Source organism: Helicoverpa armigera, chromosome 9 (assembly GCF_030705265.1).
Source record: "Helicoverpa armigera isolate CAAS_96S chromosome 9, ASM3070526v1, whole genome shotgun sequence".
Taxonomy (NCBI): Eukaryota; Metazoa; Arthropoda; class Insecta; order Lepidoptera; family Noctuidae; genus Helicoverpa; species Helicoverpa armigera.
Window position 1 is genome coordinate 2,009,478 of NC_087128.1, and position 21,176 is coordinate 2,030,653.

General features: G+C 42.8%; 1 protein-coding gene and 1 long non-coding RNA gene across 2 annotated transcripts in view; one reads left to right on the forward strand and one right to left on the reverse strand.

The window, feature by feature from the left end:
- Positions 1–145: 145 nt before the first annotated feature.
- LOC110372734 (23 kDa integral membrane protein) overlaps positions 146–21,176 on the reverse strand; it is a 34,952-nt gene continuing 13,921 nt past the window's right edge. The window contains exon 5 of the mRNA XM_021329689.3: positions 146–2,244. Coding sequence (XP_021185364.2) covers positions 2,080–2,244 — 165 coding nt within the window. The 3' untranslated portion in view covers positions 146–2,079. The remainder of the gene's footprint in view (positions 2,245–21,176) is intronic.
- LOC135117303 (uncharacterized) lies at positions 19,693–21,002 on the forward strand. The gene is made up of 4 exons (XR_010276782.1): positions 19,693–20,214; positions 20,311–20,641; positions 20,718–20,862; positions 20,946–21,002. It is a non-coding gene; the product is annotated as an uncharacterized LOC135117303 (long non-coding RNA).

Here is a 21,176-nt window from a genome sequence, read left to right on the forward strand (position 1 = left end):
ATACGAAAAAAAACATGACTTTTTTTACTTAGCATTTTGGACCCTTAGAAACACGTTTTGCAAATAAATAAAATTTTCGTGGAAACTAGACGAGGCCTAAGATTTTTTTAAGGTTAGTCAAGGCAGTCAAATAAAACAACTTAAAATTAATACTGTATCATTTATTGGTATAGTAAAACGTACAAAAATCAATTAAATATCTTATCTATTTAGGTAGGTATATAAAATTCGTCTGTATTGGGTAAAAATAAATCACATTTATTTAGTGCACACAACCCACGCAACCTCTAAAACTAATTTCTATCTAATTTATAAATAGCTAAACCTATAGGTAAACTCTAATACAAATAAAAGGCATTACCATAGACCATTGTAATCAATCAATATAGAACTAAGCATTTTGATCACACCACATAATATGTAAAACGAATTATTTCTGTTTCTTGTAAAAAAATGCTCACGACAAAACACACTTCTTCAATAATTACTTAATACAACTTCGTATCTCAAAATGCAAAATTAAAATTTCGAAATGATTCCAATAACTTGGAACTTTGATTGCAAAATGTCCATACATCGAGCCTTGAGGAAAACACACAGACGATTTATCCTTATGCTTTATTACTCGACATTTTTCCGTAACATCAGCTGTAAATGCAAACAAAAATTCGAGCCAAAATATTCGAAACCAACTAATAACGATAATTCCAAGCTTAGAGCAAAATTTTGACCCAATTCCTAAGAGGTTATATATTTTTTTATATAACATTGTATACCATGGAGGTCGGTACACTTTTGGCAAGAATTCGAATGGGTTCAATTCTCCCTCAATTTCGAGATCCTTCTAGAAACAAATAGGTAGGCTCTATAGTAAACGTAGTGTTTACTCAAAGATTATGATAATGATTCCCATAACAAGCGACTCATAGATAAGTTAATTAATATCATTTAAGTCAACACTAGTTAGTTGTGACAACATTACGAACATCCTATTCGTCATTCATTTGCAAGTTGCTGGCGAAAACATTGTTGTTTTTCATTTACACATTAAAAACAGGAAAAACGTGACACATCTGGTTTAGTTTTCGAAGGTACCTTACCTATACATACAAAAAGCAAATAAGTATAAAACAGAAAAGTGACATAAGTACAGAAAAGTGAAAAACTAAATTGAAGTGACAACTAAATGCTTGCATTGTTCCTTTCTAACATGATTTTGTTCACCCTTCATTGAACGTGTCAGAATTTTATAGCATTTTAATTAGCAGTTAACCATTGATATACAAAAACCCCATAAAACAATATAGATATTATTGTGAAGTGCAGTTTTATTTAGCTAGAAATTGACATTGATATTTATATAAATGGCCGACCAACCTAAACTACTGGACATATTCATTATTTTAAACGATATATTACTGGTGATTGATAATAAATATGACGGACGGTAATTCCCTGTTTTATATCAATAAACATATTTTTTAATTAATACTTTGTGGCAAGAACAGGTTCGATAAACTTATAAACTGTCCTTAAATGAACTAGGTGCACAGAAATCACTACTTATATCAACATAAAAGTAGTTAATTAAAAATATTTTCATATAAAACCAAATGGCAGGAGGACTGGTATAAGTATAAAATAGCTGCATTCGGTTTGCAATAACTTTCCTTAACATTAATACACAAAATAAACGGGGAATGGGATAAACACGCCTAAAAATAATTTACTGGACTTTTTTTATTAATATAATGCCCGAAATACTGGACTCAATGATAAGTCCTTGTCTCAAAAATAGCAGGCAGGTATAATTGACAACTCTATCAGGGATCCTCGACGTCAGAAAAGACGAAGTAATAAAAAAAAGTGCAAATAATGCCAAGAAGGGCCAATTCCAAGTCTAGTCTATGAACTTATCACCCAGTCGTTATAGTTTATGCATTGCTTCTGCATCGAGGCGTTCAAAATAAGGTCCAACAGAGAAGTTTATGACTGGCTGCCTCAGCAAATTACTTCGCCTCATTTAACGTCAAAAATCGCCTATTCATCTCGTCTGCAGGTAAATCTTTTCTTATCCTATTAATACTTAGGCAAGGTCGCTGCTGGGGCCGTAGGTGCCGCTAATAGTGAATCGTCTGGATTTGCGAAGGTGGAATCTCTGATATTCGTTGAATTCCTGATGGAAGCTCGACGTCTCTCCTTTATGGCTTGGGCGAGGAAGAATGTGCAGAATATACCAGTGCTCTGTAACAAAAGAGATCCAGCTATAGGAACAACAGAAAACAGACATGTCTAAATTCTGGTAAGTTGATACAATTTCTCCAAAATAAAGCATCATTTGAAGTGCACAAATGACCTGCTCATAATTATCTAATTGCGAAACAAGTATACCTGAGTTGGGTGGTTGGTAACACTGTAAAAGTAACATTTCCAGTTTGGCGACCAAATCTCACCGTAACAGGTTTCAATAAATTGAATGCTCAAATTGAAATTAATGGAGCATATTATTTGAAGAATATCCCCTACATTCTCATAACTAACTACTTACAAATGGATATTTTTTCTTCCTTTCTCATTTGTTTTTGTTTGTGTCATAATTTTTCCCGAGTTTTACTCAGGCGATGAGGTGATCAACCCGTGTGGATTCTCAGATGCGTCAGAAGTTCAAACGTCATCATGGCGTTACTTTGTTTGTACACGTAAAACATATTCAAGATCTGAGTCAGTAGCTGGTTTATCCTAAAACTAGACCTACAAAGGTCGCGGTCAACCCAATTGTTTGGACTCAATAAGAATTAATTTATTCAGCTACAAAATATTGTAATTGAAACACAATAGACTCATCAGATACACATACAAAAACAAAAGACACCGCATAAATGTCAATACCACAATACCTAAATCCATCAGGTAAATGAGAAGGATTACCTCAGTTTATAGCTAGTGATAAATCTTACTTATCTCTCACACACTAGGTATTAGTAATTCCCTTTTAAATCTGTATAAACCTATTGAGAGCAGACTGGCGCCAACTTTGCGACATATCAAATTAAATTACTATGGAACTTGGGTACACTTCGTATCATATGCAGTGGAAATGCAGTAAAACTGCGAAAAATAAGCAAAAGAAAACAGGTCCCCAATTACTAACCTAACATTTTAGTATCTAATAAAAACATTCTAGATTGACTGTGAACCGATCACAAATAGAGAAACTACAACAGCCTATGCATCACCAAATAACGCACACTGGACGCCCCGATTAACATTTTCAGCGCTCCCGAATACAATCTAGCAATCTCATAGTTATTCCTATTCTAGGGTAGATTCTCACCAAACTCAATGGTGGCTTGTACATTCCGAGCACTGAAAGAACTCCCATGTGGCCCATGCATACCCGTCCCCACCCAATACTCTCAACCCAGCAACTCGCGCAATGTTCGAAGCCACGAAAAGGTTTGGCGAAACCGGGAATACTAACTAAGTAATATAAGTATACCTTCTGCACAATACCAATCAAGTGGTGTTAATAAGTTAAGTTCATCTGCTGTCGCCGCCCACGGCTCAGTTAACACAATAAGTGCAGTAATGGACACAGGACATTATTGTCATGCTATCTTCATTAGTGCGTTAGTTGTCCCTTGGGGAAAGCGGAGATGAGCTTGGGAGACTTTTTGTTATGGGTCACACTTTGACGTGAATACGTGACGTAAAAATTATTCAAATGTTCTTTAGTAAAACTTTCGGGTTCGATCCCAGGTCAGGCAAGTACCAATGCAACTTTTCTAAGTTTGTATGTACTTTCTAAGTATATCTTAGACACCATGCACTGTGTTTCGGATGGCACGTTAAACTGTAGGTCCCGGCTGTCATTGAACATCCTTGGCAGTCGTTACGGGTAGTCAGAAGCCAGTAAGTCTGACACCAGTCTAACCAAGGGGTATCGGGTTGCCCGGGTAACTGGAGGTCAGATAGGCAGTCGCTTCTTGTAAAGCACTGGTACTCAGCTGAATCCGGTTAGGCTGGAAGCCGACCTCAACATGATTCGGAAAAGGCTCGGAGGATGATCTTTAGTAAAACTTCGTGTTTTTGAAATACACAGAACTGTGTCACCAGTAACAGATATAAGCCATGCATATCACGGCTGAATCGCGGCCATGCAATTGAACACCACCCACGGGTGTCAGCCGCAAGTGAACTAATGACGAGAATTGGAGACCCCTCCCTGGATATCCACATGATCTGATTCACTTATTTAATGTTCTCTTTAGGACTGAAATATCTGTAGCCCGCCATCCTAAACATTATTCACTGAAATAGTGGAACTAATCATTACCATTGTAGTTTTTATCCGCACAAATCTATTACAAACTCCAGACAATATCCAACATGACATCAGGTACAGCAGAATAAATTAATAGATACCCCATTGTAGTTAGCATGAAGCATTTGAATTAAAACTCTATTGTATATTTTTTTGCTAAGATTGTTAACGCTCCGTTCGTCACTACTCGTGCGAAGGTTTCAGCATAACTCTTAATCATTCAAAATGGAGAATTCTACATAGCATGGCTTGGAAATTAATATGTATTTATATTCGCAAACAAATGCAGTTATGACATATTTAAAACAACAGGTACAAATTGGCAATTGTGAGTTTTTATATTAGAAACAGTCTTCGGACAATCTACAAGGAGAACATGAAGTATATCCGCTGAAAGTTGGCCTGTGTAAAATGTTGTGTAAAATGTTGGGCTGATGATGATGTACCTACTAACTAACTAAATCAATGACCCATTCATTAATACAATGCAGGCTAGTTCCCATGTGAACGGATACCTTGTATATTTATTTAAGGTGTAACATCAACTAAACATCCTGATGATCAATGGGGAAGAACCGACGAACGGTGAGTCTGTCACACTGTGACCTTACTCAAAGTAATCCGCCATGGAACCAAGTGTCATTGTTTTACGTTTTTATGTGTATGCGCATTTGCGTAATAGGCCACTTGACATGGTTAGGGTTACATCATCGGATTGTAGGAAGACATAATTTATAAATTCTTTGAAATAGTTTTTAAGAATTCTCCTGACTTTGTCTGCTGCTACAATGAATGGCTTGGTGCTTCTAGGTCGACACTCTGACCACGGCATAGATAATGATATTGAATTGTATGAGCAAGGAGGAAGGAACACGTACGAAACGGGAAGTTTCAGTTCTTCGAAGCTCAGGATTGACATTCACCTAGCAGAACTAGGCAGGAAGATGGAAGATTAGTCCAAGTTCAACTGTTTATTAGGTGCCATTAGCATCATAGATACGTTATTACTATGCAATTTGTTTACCAAAGGGAACTCGGGGCACTTTACAATACCTGCTCTGTGTTGTGACTACGAATAGGTAGGTAATTGTTTCTTTGTAATTAAAAAATATTTAGGTACCTACCTTCTTGGGTACATTCCTATTGTAGCAGCAATGCAGGTAGTGTTCAAATGAAACAGCGATGATGGTGTAAAGTATAAAGTATAGTATCGTATATTCATTAAATGTAAATACAGAACGAGCTTAAGTATAAAATAACAGGGGCCGAAGTAGTGTTAACGCTCAGGCGAGAGCGTCGCGCGATTGTCCAATTAGAACGCTCTGATAAGACTCTGTGAGTACCTAAAAGAAACGAGACAGATGCGCGCGCGAGCGAGATAGCACTAACGTAAATATAACGCGTTCGGCGCGAGCGGTCGTTCTTCTCATGTTGTGGGTGGCGTAGCGAAGCGTACCTCACAGTACCCCCCCCTTAGCGAAGCGTACGTTTGGCTTGCAGACTCTGCCGGTCCTGGTGACGTAGGGTTGCTGTGAAGGTACAGGATCCACGATGCTCGTTGTACTTGCTGTGTTCGTAGGACACGTAGTGTTTGGCTCTTCATTGCAGATGTATGCCGGTTTTAGTCTATCCAGCGATACAACTGTTTCTCGATTCGGTAGCTGTATCTTGAAGAATTTTTCGTGTCGCTGTAGCACAGGATACGGTCCATCGTAAGGTGGAGTCAGCGGCGCTCGCACGGTGTCGTTCCTCACAAAGACGTGTGTGCACGTACCGAGGTCCTTATGTATGAAGGGACTGGCTGTTGTTCTCGCGGTAGTGCACGACGGTGAGAGTGACGTCATCGTTTGTGTGAGGCAGCGTACGTAATCTTCGTCCGACATGTTAGTTGTAGTAGTCGGCGCGAAGAAATCCGATGGCACACGTAGCGTAGAACCGTAGGTCATTAGCGCGGGACTTAAGTTGTTGTCTTCACGCAGGGCTGTTCGGAGGCCAAGTAGTACGGTGGGAAGTTCGTCACTCCAGTTGGTAGTTGCGCCTCTAGCCATTAACGCAGCTTTTAACGTACGATGCCAGCGCTCTATTTGACCATTTGACTGCGGATGGTATGCAGTTGTACGTATGCGTGTAATGCCGAGTTTCTTCATTAGCGCGCTGAACAACGACGATTCAAACTGCCTGCCTTGATCGGTTGATATACGTAGTGGGCAGCCGAATCTAGCAATCCAGTTTTCATATAGCGCTTTTGCGACGATCTCAGCTGTTATCTCGCGCACTGGTACAGCTTCTGGCCACTTTGTGAATCTGTCCATGATAGTAACACAATATCGATAGTCGTAAGATAGTCGAAGTGGGCCGACTATATCGATATGTATGTGTTCGAAGCGTTGAGATGGCGGGAAACTTCCTAGCGGCGTGACGACGTGACGATGTACTTTTGCTCGCTGACAGCCGACGCAGTTTCTTGTCCACGTTGTTACGTCTTTGTTCATGGATGACCAGAAGAACTTAGATGTCACTTGCTTCCTAGTCGCCTTGATACCAGAGTGGCAGAGATCATGTTGCGCTTTGAATGCAGCAAAACGATGTGCCGGTGGTAAGTATGGGCGAAGCGTGGACGTTGACATCTCGCACGTGATTGGTCGTTGCGTGCCAGGCAAAGTAACTGAGACGAATTTTAAGTTCGGCTGCAGCTTCAATTGTTTCAGTTCGTCGTCTTGTTCTTGATCACGTGCTAACTTGTCGTAGTCGATGTTTGACGGGCATTGTATTTCGTCAATACGAGACAAGGCGTCAGCGACTGAGTTATCTTCTCCCTTTACGTACATGATGTTCTTGACGAATTGACTGATAAAGTGGAGTTGTCGTTCACGTCGCTGAGTGTCGCTGCTACTTTGCGGCCTTGAGAGCGCGTAGGACAGCGGTTTGTGATCAGTGTAGACGGTGACGTCACAGCCTTCGATGAGTCTTCGAAAATGTTTCACAGCCGCGTAGATCGCTAGTAGTTCGCGATCATACGTGCTGTATCGTGATTGCGTAGCACTCAATGATTTGGAAAAGAATGCTAGCGGTTTCCAGGCTGCGTTGTCACGTTGTTGTAACACCGCTCCGATGCCGTGGTCAGAAGCGTCCGTCATGATGCAGAGTGGGGTGCCGGCGATAGGGTGCGATAGTGTTGCACATTCCAATATGCTTTGGCGGCATTTTTGAAATGCTTGTTCGGCGGCCGGCGTCCACGTGATAGGCGTTTTGTCATTCTTTTTCCCATTGTGCAGATATTTGTTGAGTTCACTCTGCATGTCGGCTTGATTTGGTAAACAATCTCGATAGAAGTTTAGCATGCCCAGAAAACGACGAAGCTCGATGATTGTTTTCGGTTGAGGATAACTGGATATGACTTTTATCCGTTCTTCAGTTGGTTTTATGCCGTCCGCTGTTACTTCATAGCCGAGAAAGTTGATTTTCGTCTGTGCAAATTCACATTTGTTTACGTTGAGTGATACGCCGTATTGGTTCAGGCGGTCAAGAACTCGATGCAGTAATTCCTTGTGTTCTTGTTCGTTATTTGAGTACAACAAGATATCGTCGATGTATGAGAAACAGCCTTCGATGCCGCGCAGTACCTCGTGCATGAATCGTTGGAAGGTTTGACTTGCGTTACGTAGGCCAAACGGCATGCAGGTGAATTCAAACAACCCGAAGGGTGTGTTGATTGCCGTTTTCTGTGCGTCTTCTTTGTTAAGAGGTATTTTGTAGTAGGCCATTTTCATGTCGAGTTTTGAAAAGATCTTCTTATTGTGTAGTTGATAGGTGAAGTCTTGTATGCGCGGAATCGGGTATTTATCGGGTAGCGTAACTGAATTTAGACGTCTGTAGTCGCCGCACACTCGTAGATTTCCATCTTTCTTCTTAACCACATGGAGTGGGCTGGCCCACGGGCTCTTAGAAGGTTGACATATGCCCATTTCCATCATGCGTTCGAATTCTTCCTTAGCCGCTTTGTATTTGTCGGGCGGTAGGGGGCGAGCACGGGCGAAGACAGGTTGTCCCGTAGTCTCGATGTGATGCACGACGTTGTGTTTAGCGGGCGTTTTCAAGGACATAGGTCGCAGTAGATCTGGATACTGCTTGAGTATGTCTTGATATGTCTGCTTGTTGCTAAGTACGTAAACGGCTTGTTGCATCGACGAGATTTCTACGGCGTTTATCGAGAGTTGTGTCACCTTGTCGATTAGCTTCTTTTGATGCAAGTCGACGAGGAGTTTGAAGTGGCGAAGGAAGTCAGCTCCGAGTATGGATGTTTTGACGTCTGCGACTACAAATGACCAGCGAAATCGTCTTCTGAGGCCTAGATCGATTTGTAGTTCTTTCTCGCCGTAGGTATTGATTGGTGAACTGTTCGCGGCGTATAGTTTGTATGAAGTTGGCGAACATTTCTTCTTATGTATCGGGGTGGCGGCAAGGACAGAGATATCCGCACCGGTGTCAACGAGGAAACGGTGATTCGTGTTGCGATCGAAGACACATAGGCGGTTACTTGCCGTAGTTACACCGACGTCCGCCACGGTCGGTGCCTCTTCTAGTTTTCCGACTTCTTTTGATTTCGCCTAGCGCACGGTGACACGCAGCGCCTCGCCTGATCTCCAAATCGGTAGTGGTAATAGCATACTCGATTGGGATCGTGTTGATGCCTTGCAGTCGACTTTGACCTTGAGCGGGAACGCTGATGACGACGATGGTTTGGTCTTCCACGGCTACGAAGTTCGGAGATTTCGAGTGTCAGATTCTCTAGTTGTTTAGAGAGCACTTGTATCTGCGCGGACATGATATGTTGGTTGACTGCCGCAGAATCTGTTTGTGACGAAGAGACAGCTGCGATGTTTGCCGACTCAGAATACTCCATCATTTTGTCTGCCATTGCCGCGAGCATATCGAGTGATGAATCTGTGTTCACAGACAGCACAACTCGAATTTGAGCCGGAAGGTGGTTCATCCACTCAATCTTGATGCCATCTTCGGTGATCATGTTGCCGCCGAGTTCGCGCATACGTCGTAGCAACTGAGACGGTTTTTGGTTGCCAAGCTCCAATCCGCTGATGAGGTTCTTGAAGTTTTTCACCTCGGACTGCTCGTACACGGAGAGAAGGCGTTGTTTGATGGCCTCGTACTTCTTAGTTTCTGGCGGCTTGATCACAATGTCTGTGACATGTTGAAGGTCGGTCGGTTGTAGTTGGCCCAGGACGTAACGATATTTGTTTTCGTCACTGGTCTTCTGCGGCTCGACGACGGCTTCAAATTGAATGAACCACATGCGAGGATATTCACGCCAGAAGGGAAGGAGACGCGACTGCACGGAGACGACAGCGAGGTCTGTAGGCTCACTGACTTCTTGCTTGTGTTCCATCATTTTTCTCTCGGGGTCACCAAAATGTAGCAGCAATGCAGGTAGTGTTCAAATGAAACAGCGATGATGGTGTAAAGTATAAAGTATAGTATCGTATATTCATTAAATGTATTTTTTTTTTTTTTTGGTATGGCATCTCGCAGTTCAGCCTAGGAGGCCGTGTACTGCTTAACCGGACTTTTCCCTGTGGATGCCTAGAATTTAAGGCCTCCAGCCAGGGGCGTAAACAACTTATAAACTAAGCGACTGCGCTAAGGGTACCCCCTGTGGGGTCGGACCTCGGCTTAGGGCGTCGCTGGGGAGGCAGCAAGGGGACAGGCTGGATCATATGATCATTATTATTAAATGGGGAATTTAAAGCTACTGGCTCAGCTCGCGGGCTGGCTCGATGAGCAAGGGTCGGGAGGACAGAGAACGGGACGTCGCGGCGGACCTCGGCGGCGAGGTTTGTACGAACGCGGTTTGTGTTTGTATAGGGTGCTAGTGAGTTTACTACTCTCTTGGAGGACAGTTATCTCATCGTCAGGTTCTAGAAGGGCATGCCTAGGGCGGCGAATCCTACTGATGCGGGAGGGAGTGTAATTACTGGCTGACACGATAAGTGAGTTATCGTGTTTCTCAGCGCGTTCGAAGTACCGTATGGCGGCACGCTTCATATACTGGCGGATGGTAGGGATTTTTAAGTCGAGATGAAGAATCTCATTTCGAACATAATAGGGAGCTCCTGTGATTTTCCGTAAAGCACGGTTTTGAAGGGCCTGCATTCTGTGAAGGCGGCGATGGCTTGCCTGTGCGAACACAGGGCAAGCATACGTCATGACGGGGCGTATGCACGATCCGTAGAGGCGTAGCTTGGATTTAAGAGATAATTTGCTCTTTGAATTGAGCAAGAAGTGCAATCTGCCGTACACAAAGGCTGCTCTAGAGCGCACCTTACGTATGTGCTCGGCGAATGAGAGGCGCTGGTCTAAGATTACACCTAGGTATTTGGCATGCTCCTTCCAAGGAATCGGCCTACCAAACATGGTGACTGACGGGGGCGCGGGAGGAAGCCTACGGCGAGGGCTCGAAAAGAGTATGGCCTGGCTTTTGTCGGGGTGGAGTTCGATTCTCCATAGCCTAGTCCAGACACCTAGGGTGTTGCAATAGGCTTGGAGATGTCTCACTATGGCGGCTGGGCTGCGGCCTGAGCAGTAGATTGCCGTGTCGTCGGCGAATAGGGCTAATTGAACATGCTTGTTCTTAGGAATATCGCTAGTGTATAGCGTGAAGAGGATGGGGGAGAGTACCGAGCCTTGTGGGACACCAGCTTTTATAGGGTGGGCCGAAGAAAGAGTGCCGTCTATGCGATAGCGAAAGGTGCGATTCGACAAAAAGTCTCGTAAGATGACGACGAGACGGTCTGGCACACCGAGTTGGTAAAGCTTGTAAATCAAGCCTTTGTGCCAGACTTTGTCGAATGCCTTTGCTATATCGAAGAGAATCGTGCCGGTGAGTTGGCCACGTTGGAATCCGTGGCTCACACCTTCCACGATGCGGTGGACTTGTTGGACACAAGAGTGATGGGTTCGAAAACCAAACTGTTCTAATGGAATAAGACTCTTTGCTTCGACGTAATCTTTGAGACGCTTATAGATAATTATCTCGTAGATCTTGCCGAACACATTGAGTAAACTGATAGGGCGATAGCTGGACGGGTCTGATTTTGGTTTACCGGGTTTGGGAATACCGATTACGGTTGCCTCTTTCCATGCCTGTGGGAACAGGTTATGGGTCATGGCGCAATTGAAGATCGCGGTCATGAGCATTACGAGGGAAGCGGGTAGGATTTTGAACACTTTATTGGTTATTCTATCTGGGCCCGGAGCTTTACGGGGTTTGAGACGTTTGATGATCTCTGCCACTTCGTCTGGAGTGACGGGAGGCAAGGGATCGTCGGGGTCTTCTTGCGGTGGTAGGGAGGATCGCGCGACCTCGGCTTCGACCTTTAGTAGGTGAGCCGGGTCGACCGGTTGGGTACTAGGCGAGCATTGAGCCTCGAGGCTGTCGGCCAGACATTCCGCTTTCATCGTCCTCGAAGGCGAGGGAATTGTCGGGGCGTTTGATCGGCGGGGTGGAAGCTACTTCATCGGATTTGAGTTTCCTTTGAAGCTGCCAGAAGGCTTGATGAGTCGGCTCGAGTTCGCTCAGCGTCTTGTCCCAGCGCGTTTCACGCATCTCAGCAAGGCGTTCCTTTACAGCACGCTGTAAGTTACGCATGTGAGACTTGTTAGCGTCGCAGGGAAAAGTACTGTAGGCACGGACAGCCGCGTTCTTCTCGGTCACCAGAGCACGCACGTCATCCGGGAGCTTGAAGCGATGAAAGCTCGTCGCTTCAACTCTACGTGAACACTTGTCCACGGTGGATTGTACGTGCTCGGTGAACGAGCCGATCGCGCCCGTCATGTCAGCGACTGAGTTGATTTCATCGGGAATTGATTCTAACTGGGCGGAGGAGGATTTTAAGCTTTCGCTTAGCATTCTCCAGTCCGTGACAATCTGGGTGGGAGGAGGGCGATCCGGGTCGAGTGGGCCTGAGCGCGAGGCTAGTTCCACAAGAACCGGTCTGTGGTCGGAGGTGAGCTCGTGTAGTACCTCGATCGAATGTAAACGTAAGTTTACGTTCTTGAGGAGCGCATCGAGAACGTCGGGAAGGTGGTCGACTATATTAGGAAGTGAGTGGGATGCATCGGAGCGATGACATCGAAGTTGAGGATTCACACTGATTGAATAGCAACCTGCCTCTTGGAGTAGTGTTGCTATTCCAGGCGGGATGTTTGGCGTTTAGATCGCCTGCTATTATTACAGAGTCGCTCAGGCCTAGTAAGGCTCTGAGATCGTTCGTGAAAGGATCGGGTCGTAGGACTGAAAGGATGAGGACGTGGGAGGGCAGTAGGCCGATACGAGAGTGATCGACTGGTGCTGGGACATGGCTAGTCGACAGATCGAGGCTTCAATGCAGCTTAAGTCGGGGGTGATCTCTACACAATGTAGCGATCTTTTATAATAGATAAGCGTGCCGCCTTTGTGGCGTGTGATCCTGTCATTTCTAATTAACTTATAGTTAGCTATATTAGGGCCGCGTACGCGGCTTTAGGAAGGTCTCTTGTACGAGAAGAATGTCTATCTTATGGGATTGTAGGAAGGCGGAAATCTCGTCGCGTTGGCCGAGAATACCGTTGGCATTATAATAGCCAAGCCTAAGGGAATGGGGTTTAATTTTGGATGTATTATCCATTTCTATTTCCTAAAGTGAGGCAGGTTTTGAACTGCCTGGGCGACGTCTGAATACTCCTGCATTACGGAGTAGAGTTTGATAAGGTCGCCATTGCTGGCGACTATCTCCCTCGAAAGTTGTTGAGCTCTGTCGCTCGTGAATACACTGAACGTGCTCAGTATAACGTTCATAGAACTGAGCGCTGATACTGGGCTAGAAGAGGGCGCGATCGCTTGCGCTTGCGCGGGCTTGGCGGCTATAGGAGCCGCGGAGGGCGCGGAGGGCGCGGAGGGAAGGACGGAGGGACGCGAGGTAAGCTCGCGGGCGCCGCGGTGGTTTTATTCACCGGGGCGGGAGTTGGCTGGGGCTGAGTTGGCCTCGGGGTTGGAAAGGCTCTCTGATGGTTGAGAGGGTTCCATGGGGAGGGCCGTTGTGGGCTGAGACGCTCGGGAAGTTGAGCGGTAGGTAGCCTCGCTGATGGGCTTTCCCTTAGCTGGCGGGCGTTTGCACGCTTGGCCAGCTGGGGAGACGTTTTGGGGCCTTTGGGCAGCCGCGGTAGTTGGCGGGATGACCTGAGGCGCCGCAGAGTACACAACTCGGAGGCTCGGTGCACAGATTGCGGTCCTTGGGTCGCGGGCAGTCGGAGGTGCCGTGTTGGCCTAGGCATTTCACGCACCTAGGCTGGGCGAAACAGTTGCGCTGTGAGTGACCCCACAGTTGGCAACGGTGGCATTGGGATACAATGCCAGATCTATTTGGCTTCTCGATTGAGATGCCGGTTAAATTACACACCGATTTGATGTTAAAAATCGGGTGGATTTTGAAGGACACGGCTCGCATACTACGAGCACCATGTCGAAGGCGTGGCCGCTGCGGGCGCGGTGCATCCTATGGACTTGCGTCGCAGGGATGTTTTGTGACTTAAGGTCACTTAAAATGTCATCCGAAGGGATTTCCTTCGGAATACGGGTAATGACGACCCGGAGAGGTTTTTCCTCAGGGAGGGAGTATGTGTGGAACGAAATGTTCCTCGCTCTTAGCGCTTTAGTTATCTCCCTATAGTCGTCTGACGTAGGGACGATTTTATACCGTTGCCGGTATTGGAGGCCGATCTGTAGTTGATCTTACGATCAACACACAGCTTGACACTTCGGTCCATTTTGCCTTGTCCTGTAAGTATACAGGCGGCGGAGGTTTGTTTTTGGTGCGCTTTTGGGCTTAGCGGCACCTTGGGAGGAAGCGACCTGCGAGGTCGAGGGTGACGGGGCGGGGGATGCTGTAGACACAGCGGGCGGGCTAGGGAGAGGAGATGCGGCAAGGGCGATGGTCTTGCGCGCCTTGTCGTTGTTTTTGTTCTTTTTCCTCTTACCTCCCTGTACGACGGTGAAGTCTTCGTCGGAGGAAGAGGAGTCAGAGGGCTCGGAGGGTTGAGCATCCTCAGGGACGGGTGAGGCAGAGCGGGAGGACGAGGTGTCCATGCATTCGGCGTCGACGTTTGACGCAGGTGCACTCGCCTGAGTTATTTCCATTGTCTGTGAGACAATGGGATTAGTACAATGGTCGAGTGCAGCTGGGCATCGACCATTGTATTGGGATTACCGTTTCCGCTAATGCGGCGGTTTTCCCCGAAGAGACGATTATAGGCTCAACAATGGGGCGTGACACAGCTGCGCCGGCCTCCTTTGTTGAGCCGTTATCGGTGATAACACAATAGCGCGCTAGGCGCGGGTCCTTGATATCAAGGTTATTGATCAAGTCGCCATATTTGGCGACAATGTCTTGGTCCTTGAGGAGGACCTCGAAAAAGAATTTAATAACTTCGGTAGTCATTTTCCCGTGAGGGAAGAGGGCTACCGAGCTAAAAGTGGGGGGCCTAATTATAAAACCTAACAACCTATCTCCTATCTCCCGGGTGGATGGGCCCGGGGATGTGTAACCCCCTGCCGGGTATAGGCAGGAGGTGAGTACCTATTGGTGAGCCCTAAGCTTGTAAACCGTTCGCCAGTCTTATTGTGCGAACGGGCCCTAGCCAGTCTAGTGCGAAGGGTATAGAGATACCCAACCGACACCAGGTGTGTAGCTGTGAAAGCAAACCAGATGCAAGGCACGACTAGGAGATCCCCCAAGGCCGAAATCCGAGCTCCCGTCCAATTGACTGCCTTGCCCTGAAGGGGTTCGGCGGGTGTGATTGGGTCAACACCCTCTCGGCTTCGTTGGCACCGTTTGGTTTCAACCGAGAACCACGAAACTGTGGCTTTTACCCAGAAGGGGTCAACTGAATTTACTTGACACAAACGTTTTAGAAACAGGATAATCGTCCGCCGCTTTGAAAAAAGCAGCTTTAGATTGATATATTTGTAGTCGGCAGAGCGACTACGGTGAGCGTTACGTCGGGCGTAACAAAGACAAAAGTCGTAAACGGGCGAGCGCAGAGCGACACGTCCGTACACGACGAGAGTCAGAAGTGGAGTCTCCTTCATTAAATGTAAATACAGAACGAGCTTAAGTATAAAATAACAGGGGCCGAAGTAGTGTTAACGCTCAGGCGAGAGCGTCGCGCGATTGTCCAATTAGAACGCTCTGATAAGACTCTGTGAGTACCTAAAAGAAACGAGACAGATGCGCGCGCGAGCGAGATAGCACTAACGTAAATATAACGCGTTCGGCGCGAGCGGTCGTTCTTCTCATGTTGTGGGTGGCGTAGCGAAGCGTACCTCACACTATCATCATTCTCAAAATTACCTAAGATTATTAGTCACGCTGGCTTTAAAGTTCTTAGCACACGCAACAAAGACATTTGAGATTAAAATGTAACACGACTCCCATTTCAATGGTTAGGAACGCAAAGCCCAAACACGCGGGCTTCAAATTCGAAAAACAATATGGCCGCGGGTAACGGAACGAGTACTTCTGTCACTCAATAGCCGTATTTAGATTTGTTTTCATAACAATGAACTAGTTGCGATGTGTTAAAAATATCGAAAAGCATACGGTACTTAATGCTACTCAAAATAAGCTTAGCGAATTTCTTAGAAATTAAAATTATTTGTAGTTAGGCATAATGACGTAACTCAAAAGTGTTATTCTGCAATTTTTTGCATTCCTTGAAATGATTCGACGTTGCCTAAATATTAAACATGGGTAATTAAGATTGTAAAATGTCGATATCAGATGAAAATTTAGTATGGTTTAGAAATAAAGACGAAACTTTAATTAACATTATTGTGCATTGCGCTCGAAAAAACTTCGATAAAAGGGGATTTGTATAATTTTAATTAAATGATGTTTATTATGTACCTACACTTGATTTCTGGTTAAGGATAACTCTTTTAGCACCTATAACGAGTACAGCAAACACACTGTACGCAAGCGATGATACAAGACAATGTTTCACGAACAAATAACAAAGTATAAAAGTTAGCGACTACAATGAAATAACTTCCTCAATATCGCGCCATACTGGAGGACTATAGTTTAATATCTGAGTGCTAAGGTCAAACACGATGATATTACGCCACTCAAACAAGGAGGTTCAACCTTACATTGTGGCGAATCATTTCTGAATACCAATGACTCAGATGCACTATGCTAAAGGATTACAGACACTATTAATTATATTAACTGCCTTCGCTCGTCAGATGAAGGTAGGTATAATCAGCCTATTGTTACAAAGTTGGGTTCCAGGAGGCCTACGAGAGGCCATCTTACGGGCTGATTGACGTCATATCTTTGAGAGGATTCTTGTAATTATTACTCATGAACTATATTTTTTTCCTGTTTAAGATAAGGAAATTATGCATCATTAAACGGTTTTATTTTTTTGGTGCTTCTTGGAAAATCTCACCCATAAGTTAAAACGAGCTGAGGATTATAGTTATATCTTATAAGAGTGGTGACACATGATCTACGATTAAGTTTCCTGTTTTAATTGTGCAATGGGGAAAACGGAGAATTTTTATAGGTATTAATGGAGTAAGCTTGACTATCGAAAGGACTGTCCTATTGCGTGCACTACCATACCAGTAGGTAGTGACAGTCATAAAGTTATCGTGACAGTTAATTTATTTTTTACAATTCATCTATGAAGTTGAAAACTGCACAAGATATTCTCTGGCACTTTTAAATACGTGCTTTTGCACTGTTAAGAAACGTGTTACGCATAGAATGCTAATTGAGATGGTACATTAAGTGCACGTTCAGTACATTTCGTGTGACATTTGACACAGATATTGAGACGTACCAAGGATTCACGCCTTAATGTACTTGGTATGCTCTAGTGTTGCATCTGTATTTGGTGTGCTTGCCTTAAGCCAGGGTAAGGTCTGTCATGTGACATAATTCTATGTATTTGTATGCTTACTCAGATATATTAATATGTCGATGTTGATGAATTTACAAACATTAAATTTAAATTACGTCAACAATAATGTTTGCCGGAATACCCATTATGCGTTTTTCTGGTCGGTTACCATAATTAATTTAATTTAAATAATTGCGTCATTATTAAGGAATATGCTAGGAATATGTTAAAACCTAATTATGTTCATCGAAAACAAATGATTCACAACTTCATTACATATAGGATTATTTATACGTCATGAGTAAACACACACTGCTTGTCGATTCAATCATTCCTAACCACCTATTTACTCAAATCCAAAATAATATAAGTAAATCAAAGGCTTAGTTACAGCTAGATACCTACACTTAGTTTTGCTTGTAAAAGCACCATATTATTACATTTGTATATTAGATTAGTAGTTTGTTTGTATTTGTACATTTGTAGTACATATATTTTTAAATTAGGGACAAAAACAATAAAGCAACGGAAGTAATTCAATTAATATTTTCTAATGGCTAACAAAGAAACTAAACGAGCGTATTCATTGCTATATCCGCATAATAAAGAATACAGTAAAAGTTTGTGTTGTTCTGCAGGTCAGTCCGTCTGTCCGTCATTACACTCATTGAAGATAATTAGATGATTAATTACTGTTCGTTATGATTCATGGAGGGTTTACTGTCCCCACTTTGTAGGGAATAAACTTACGAGTACCTACTTGAATGTTTAATCGCATATAGGTAAATATTTTTTTTATTTAAAAACGAATAGTGTTCATTAAAATCACAAGGAATAAGTTTTAAGTAATAATTATTATAAATGAACTCGTATCGTAATCAAATTATAACAAACAGAGTTTACAACATCAATAGTTAAACTGAGACATAGTTGCATTGTTGCATTGTTGATATTTAGTTTTTTGGAAAATAAATGGTATAAAAAGTCCATTAAACTCATCGGCTTGTCAATCTTGACACAAGGCCACGGTCAAAGCAGGATGTTTAAATAGGTAACAAAAACTACAAAATGGACTATTCTACTAAATGGATTAATCAATTATACTGCTCCTAAAAAAGTTATAAAAAACAAGGTTCTTCAGTTTACAACAATGTCGAAAAGTCAATAAAAAATAAAGTCAGTAAGGAGTAGGCAGATTAATTCGAAGCATTTTTTATTTAAATAAACAATTCAATTTCAAAATGCAGCAAAATAAGGACGTCCTCAAACTGGAAATTTAAAAATAACCCTCAAAAAATATGACGTCCGTTTTTATTAAAACAGTTACATACTTAAAAATCCACGGCGAACAGTTGTTTTGAGAACTCTGACGTTTATCTTATTGGTGAACTTGGGCCTGAATATGCTAAGCTACCCAGTCACACTAGATACATACTAGCAGACGGGTACATTGCATGTAATGACACGTTATTTAGATAACATCCTCTGTTCTATGCCACGGCAATTTTCGTGTTAAGGTGCTCGTAATTCAATGTCATATCGTTCCCCATTCGTATTATGTACTCAGTTATATTAACTCTGATAATTTTTTATACATAATATAAAATATTAAATATGAAAAGTCAAATGAATACGAAAACAATTTAATAACAATTGTTTTAAGGACACTGTACAAAAATTGCAGAATTTGGCCTCCGCAATTGAATAGAAATGTGTGAAAGAATAGCAAGGATGCGTCGACAAATTATTTACGACAAATTATTTTCTAATTACGTCTTAATAAGGCCGTAATGCGGAAATATTTATATGCAAGAAAACATATTAACAAAATTGTTTTTTAAGAATGTCATCTGTGTGTTAATAAAAATAAAATAGAAGAATAAATTATTTGTTATCATTTAATCTATGTATGTGGTGATAAAATAGATTTTTTTTCTTATTTTAAATGAAAGAAGTTTCAATCGTTTGAAAATAGAAGGCCATAATTAGTTTCATGGGCATCCTCGTCTCTGAAAACTCTGGAATCTGGGTATTTTGTCAATTATGTATTTAGAAGAGGGAATTACTACAAAATATATCTTCATAAACTTCTTAGTATTCTTACGTAGGTAATTATTATTGTTAGTGCAAATAACACATCTGTGTATTACGCACCTGCTTTTATAATGTTTAATGATGATTCTTAAGTAATAATTGCATGCATTGTTCAATCATCAACGTGATGGCTTATTTTTGTGTCAACGGCCTTCAAGATATTTTTCTCATCTCAAAATAGGCACGTTACTGAGAATACTTAGAAACAACATTCAAATCACAGTACAAAAAAATATGTTTCAGGAAAAATAAACTTGGAGGCGCCGGGTATCGATCCCGGTACCTCTCGCATGCTAAGCGAGCGCTCTACCATCTGGGCCTGCAGTCTCGACAAAGATAGCGATCGCTTAACGACAAAATTCGGTCGATAAGTCCTAACGATCCGATCGTAACGATTTTTGGTAGTCTCTACTGCCAAAACTATCGAGTGTCATCGCAAAGTTACCGAATATTTTCGGTAAGATAACGATTTATCGTTATGTCATAGAATTTCCTTGCGACAGTTTTTGACAGCCCGCTAAGTGATAGCTACTATCGATATCGTTCCTATATTTGTTTATTTTACGTCAGAAAATATTAAATAAATAGTAATTTAATAAATAATGGCTTCTGAATATTTAGCATGGGACTTAGTTGTGCTCGAGCACAGACGCGATGTGCTTATGGGTCGACAAATAGCACGAAACAAGCGAAACGATGAAAATCCCTTGGATTTGGAGGATGGCCAATTTCTTCAAATGTATAGAATTTCAAAGGAAATGTTTCACAGGCTACTAAGTGAACTGCGTCCATCTCTCCAAAGACGACGGCCTTACGGACTTTCTGTGGAGTCCCAAGTAAGTGTCTTTGCGACCTACCGTGCATAAATAATATTTCTATAATATATTTTTCTTATAACTAAGGTTGAACTTTTTAAATTTTCTTCTTATTAGATACTGACGGCACTCCGATTTTACGCATGTGGGTGCTACCAACAACCTGTTGGCTTGCAGTGGGGTTGTAGCATGAGCCAAAATCTGTTAGCCGAGTCATCCGGGCTGTAACTTCGGCAATAAATGAAAACTTTTAAGAAAATATATTAAATTTCCAATGACTCAAGGAGAACGCCATGCGGCAAAACAGAAATTTAGAAATGCCCCACAGCCATTCCCAGGGGTAATTGGAGCCATTGATTGCACCCATATAAAAATTTTAGCTCCTAAGACCAATGAGGAGTCTTATGTGAGTGGTCACCATGAGGGCCATTCATTAAATGTGCAAGCTGTAAGTTGACCTTCAGTTCTATAATATCTAAAAATATTGTTTGAAAATATGTACTTACATATTTAATATATTACAGGTGTGTGACCCTGATCTTATTATTTTAAATATTAATGCTCGATGGCCAGGAGCGAGACATGATGCTCACATATGGGCAAATTCACCGGTGCGCTCAACAATGAAGCGACATTTTGAAAATGGGGACCGCCGTGCTTGGCTGCTTGGTAAATAAATGAACATTATAAATCTGCCTCGAAGAGGTTGCCCATTCGACTTCTGAAATTACTTTGTATTTTTAATCTTTTAGGTGATGATGGATATCCTCTGGAACCGTGGTTAATGACTCCCATAAAACATCAACAGCCTGGCACACGGAATATAAATATACCGAAGCACACTGCTCAGCTAGGAACATCATAGAAAGATGCTTGGTGTGCTAAAATCTGTGTTTAGATGTCTATCACACCAACGCCAGTTAATGTACGAACCCTATATGGCTGGCCTAATAATTAACGCATGTGCAGTGCTCCACAATATG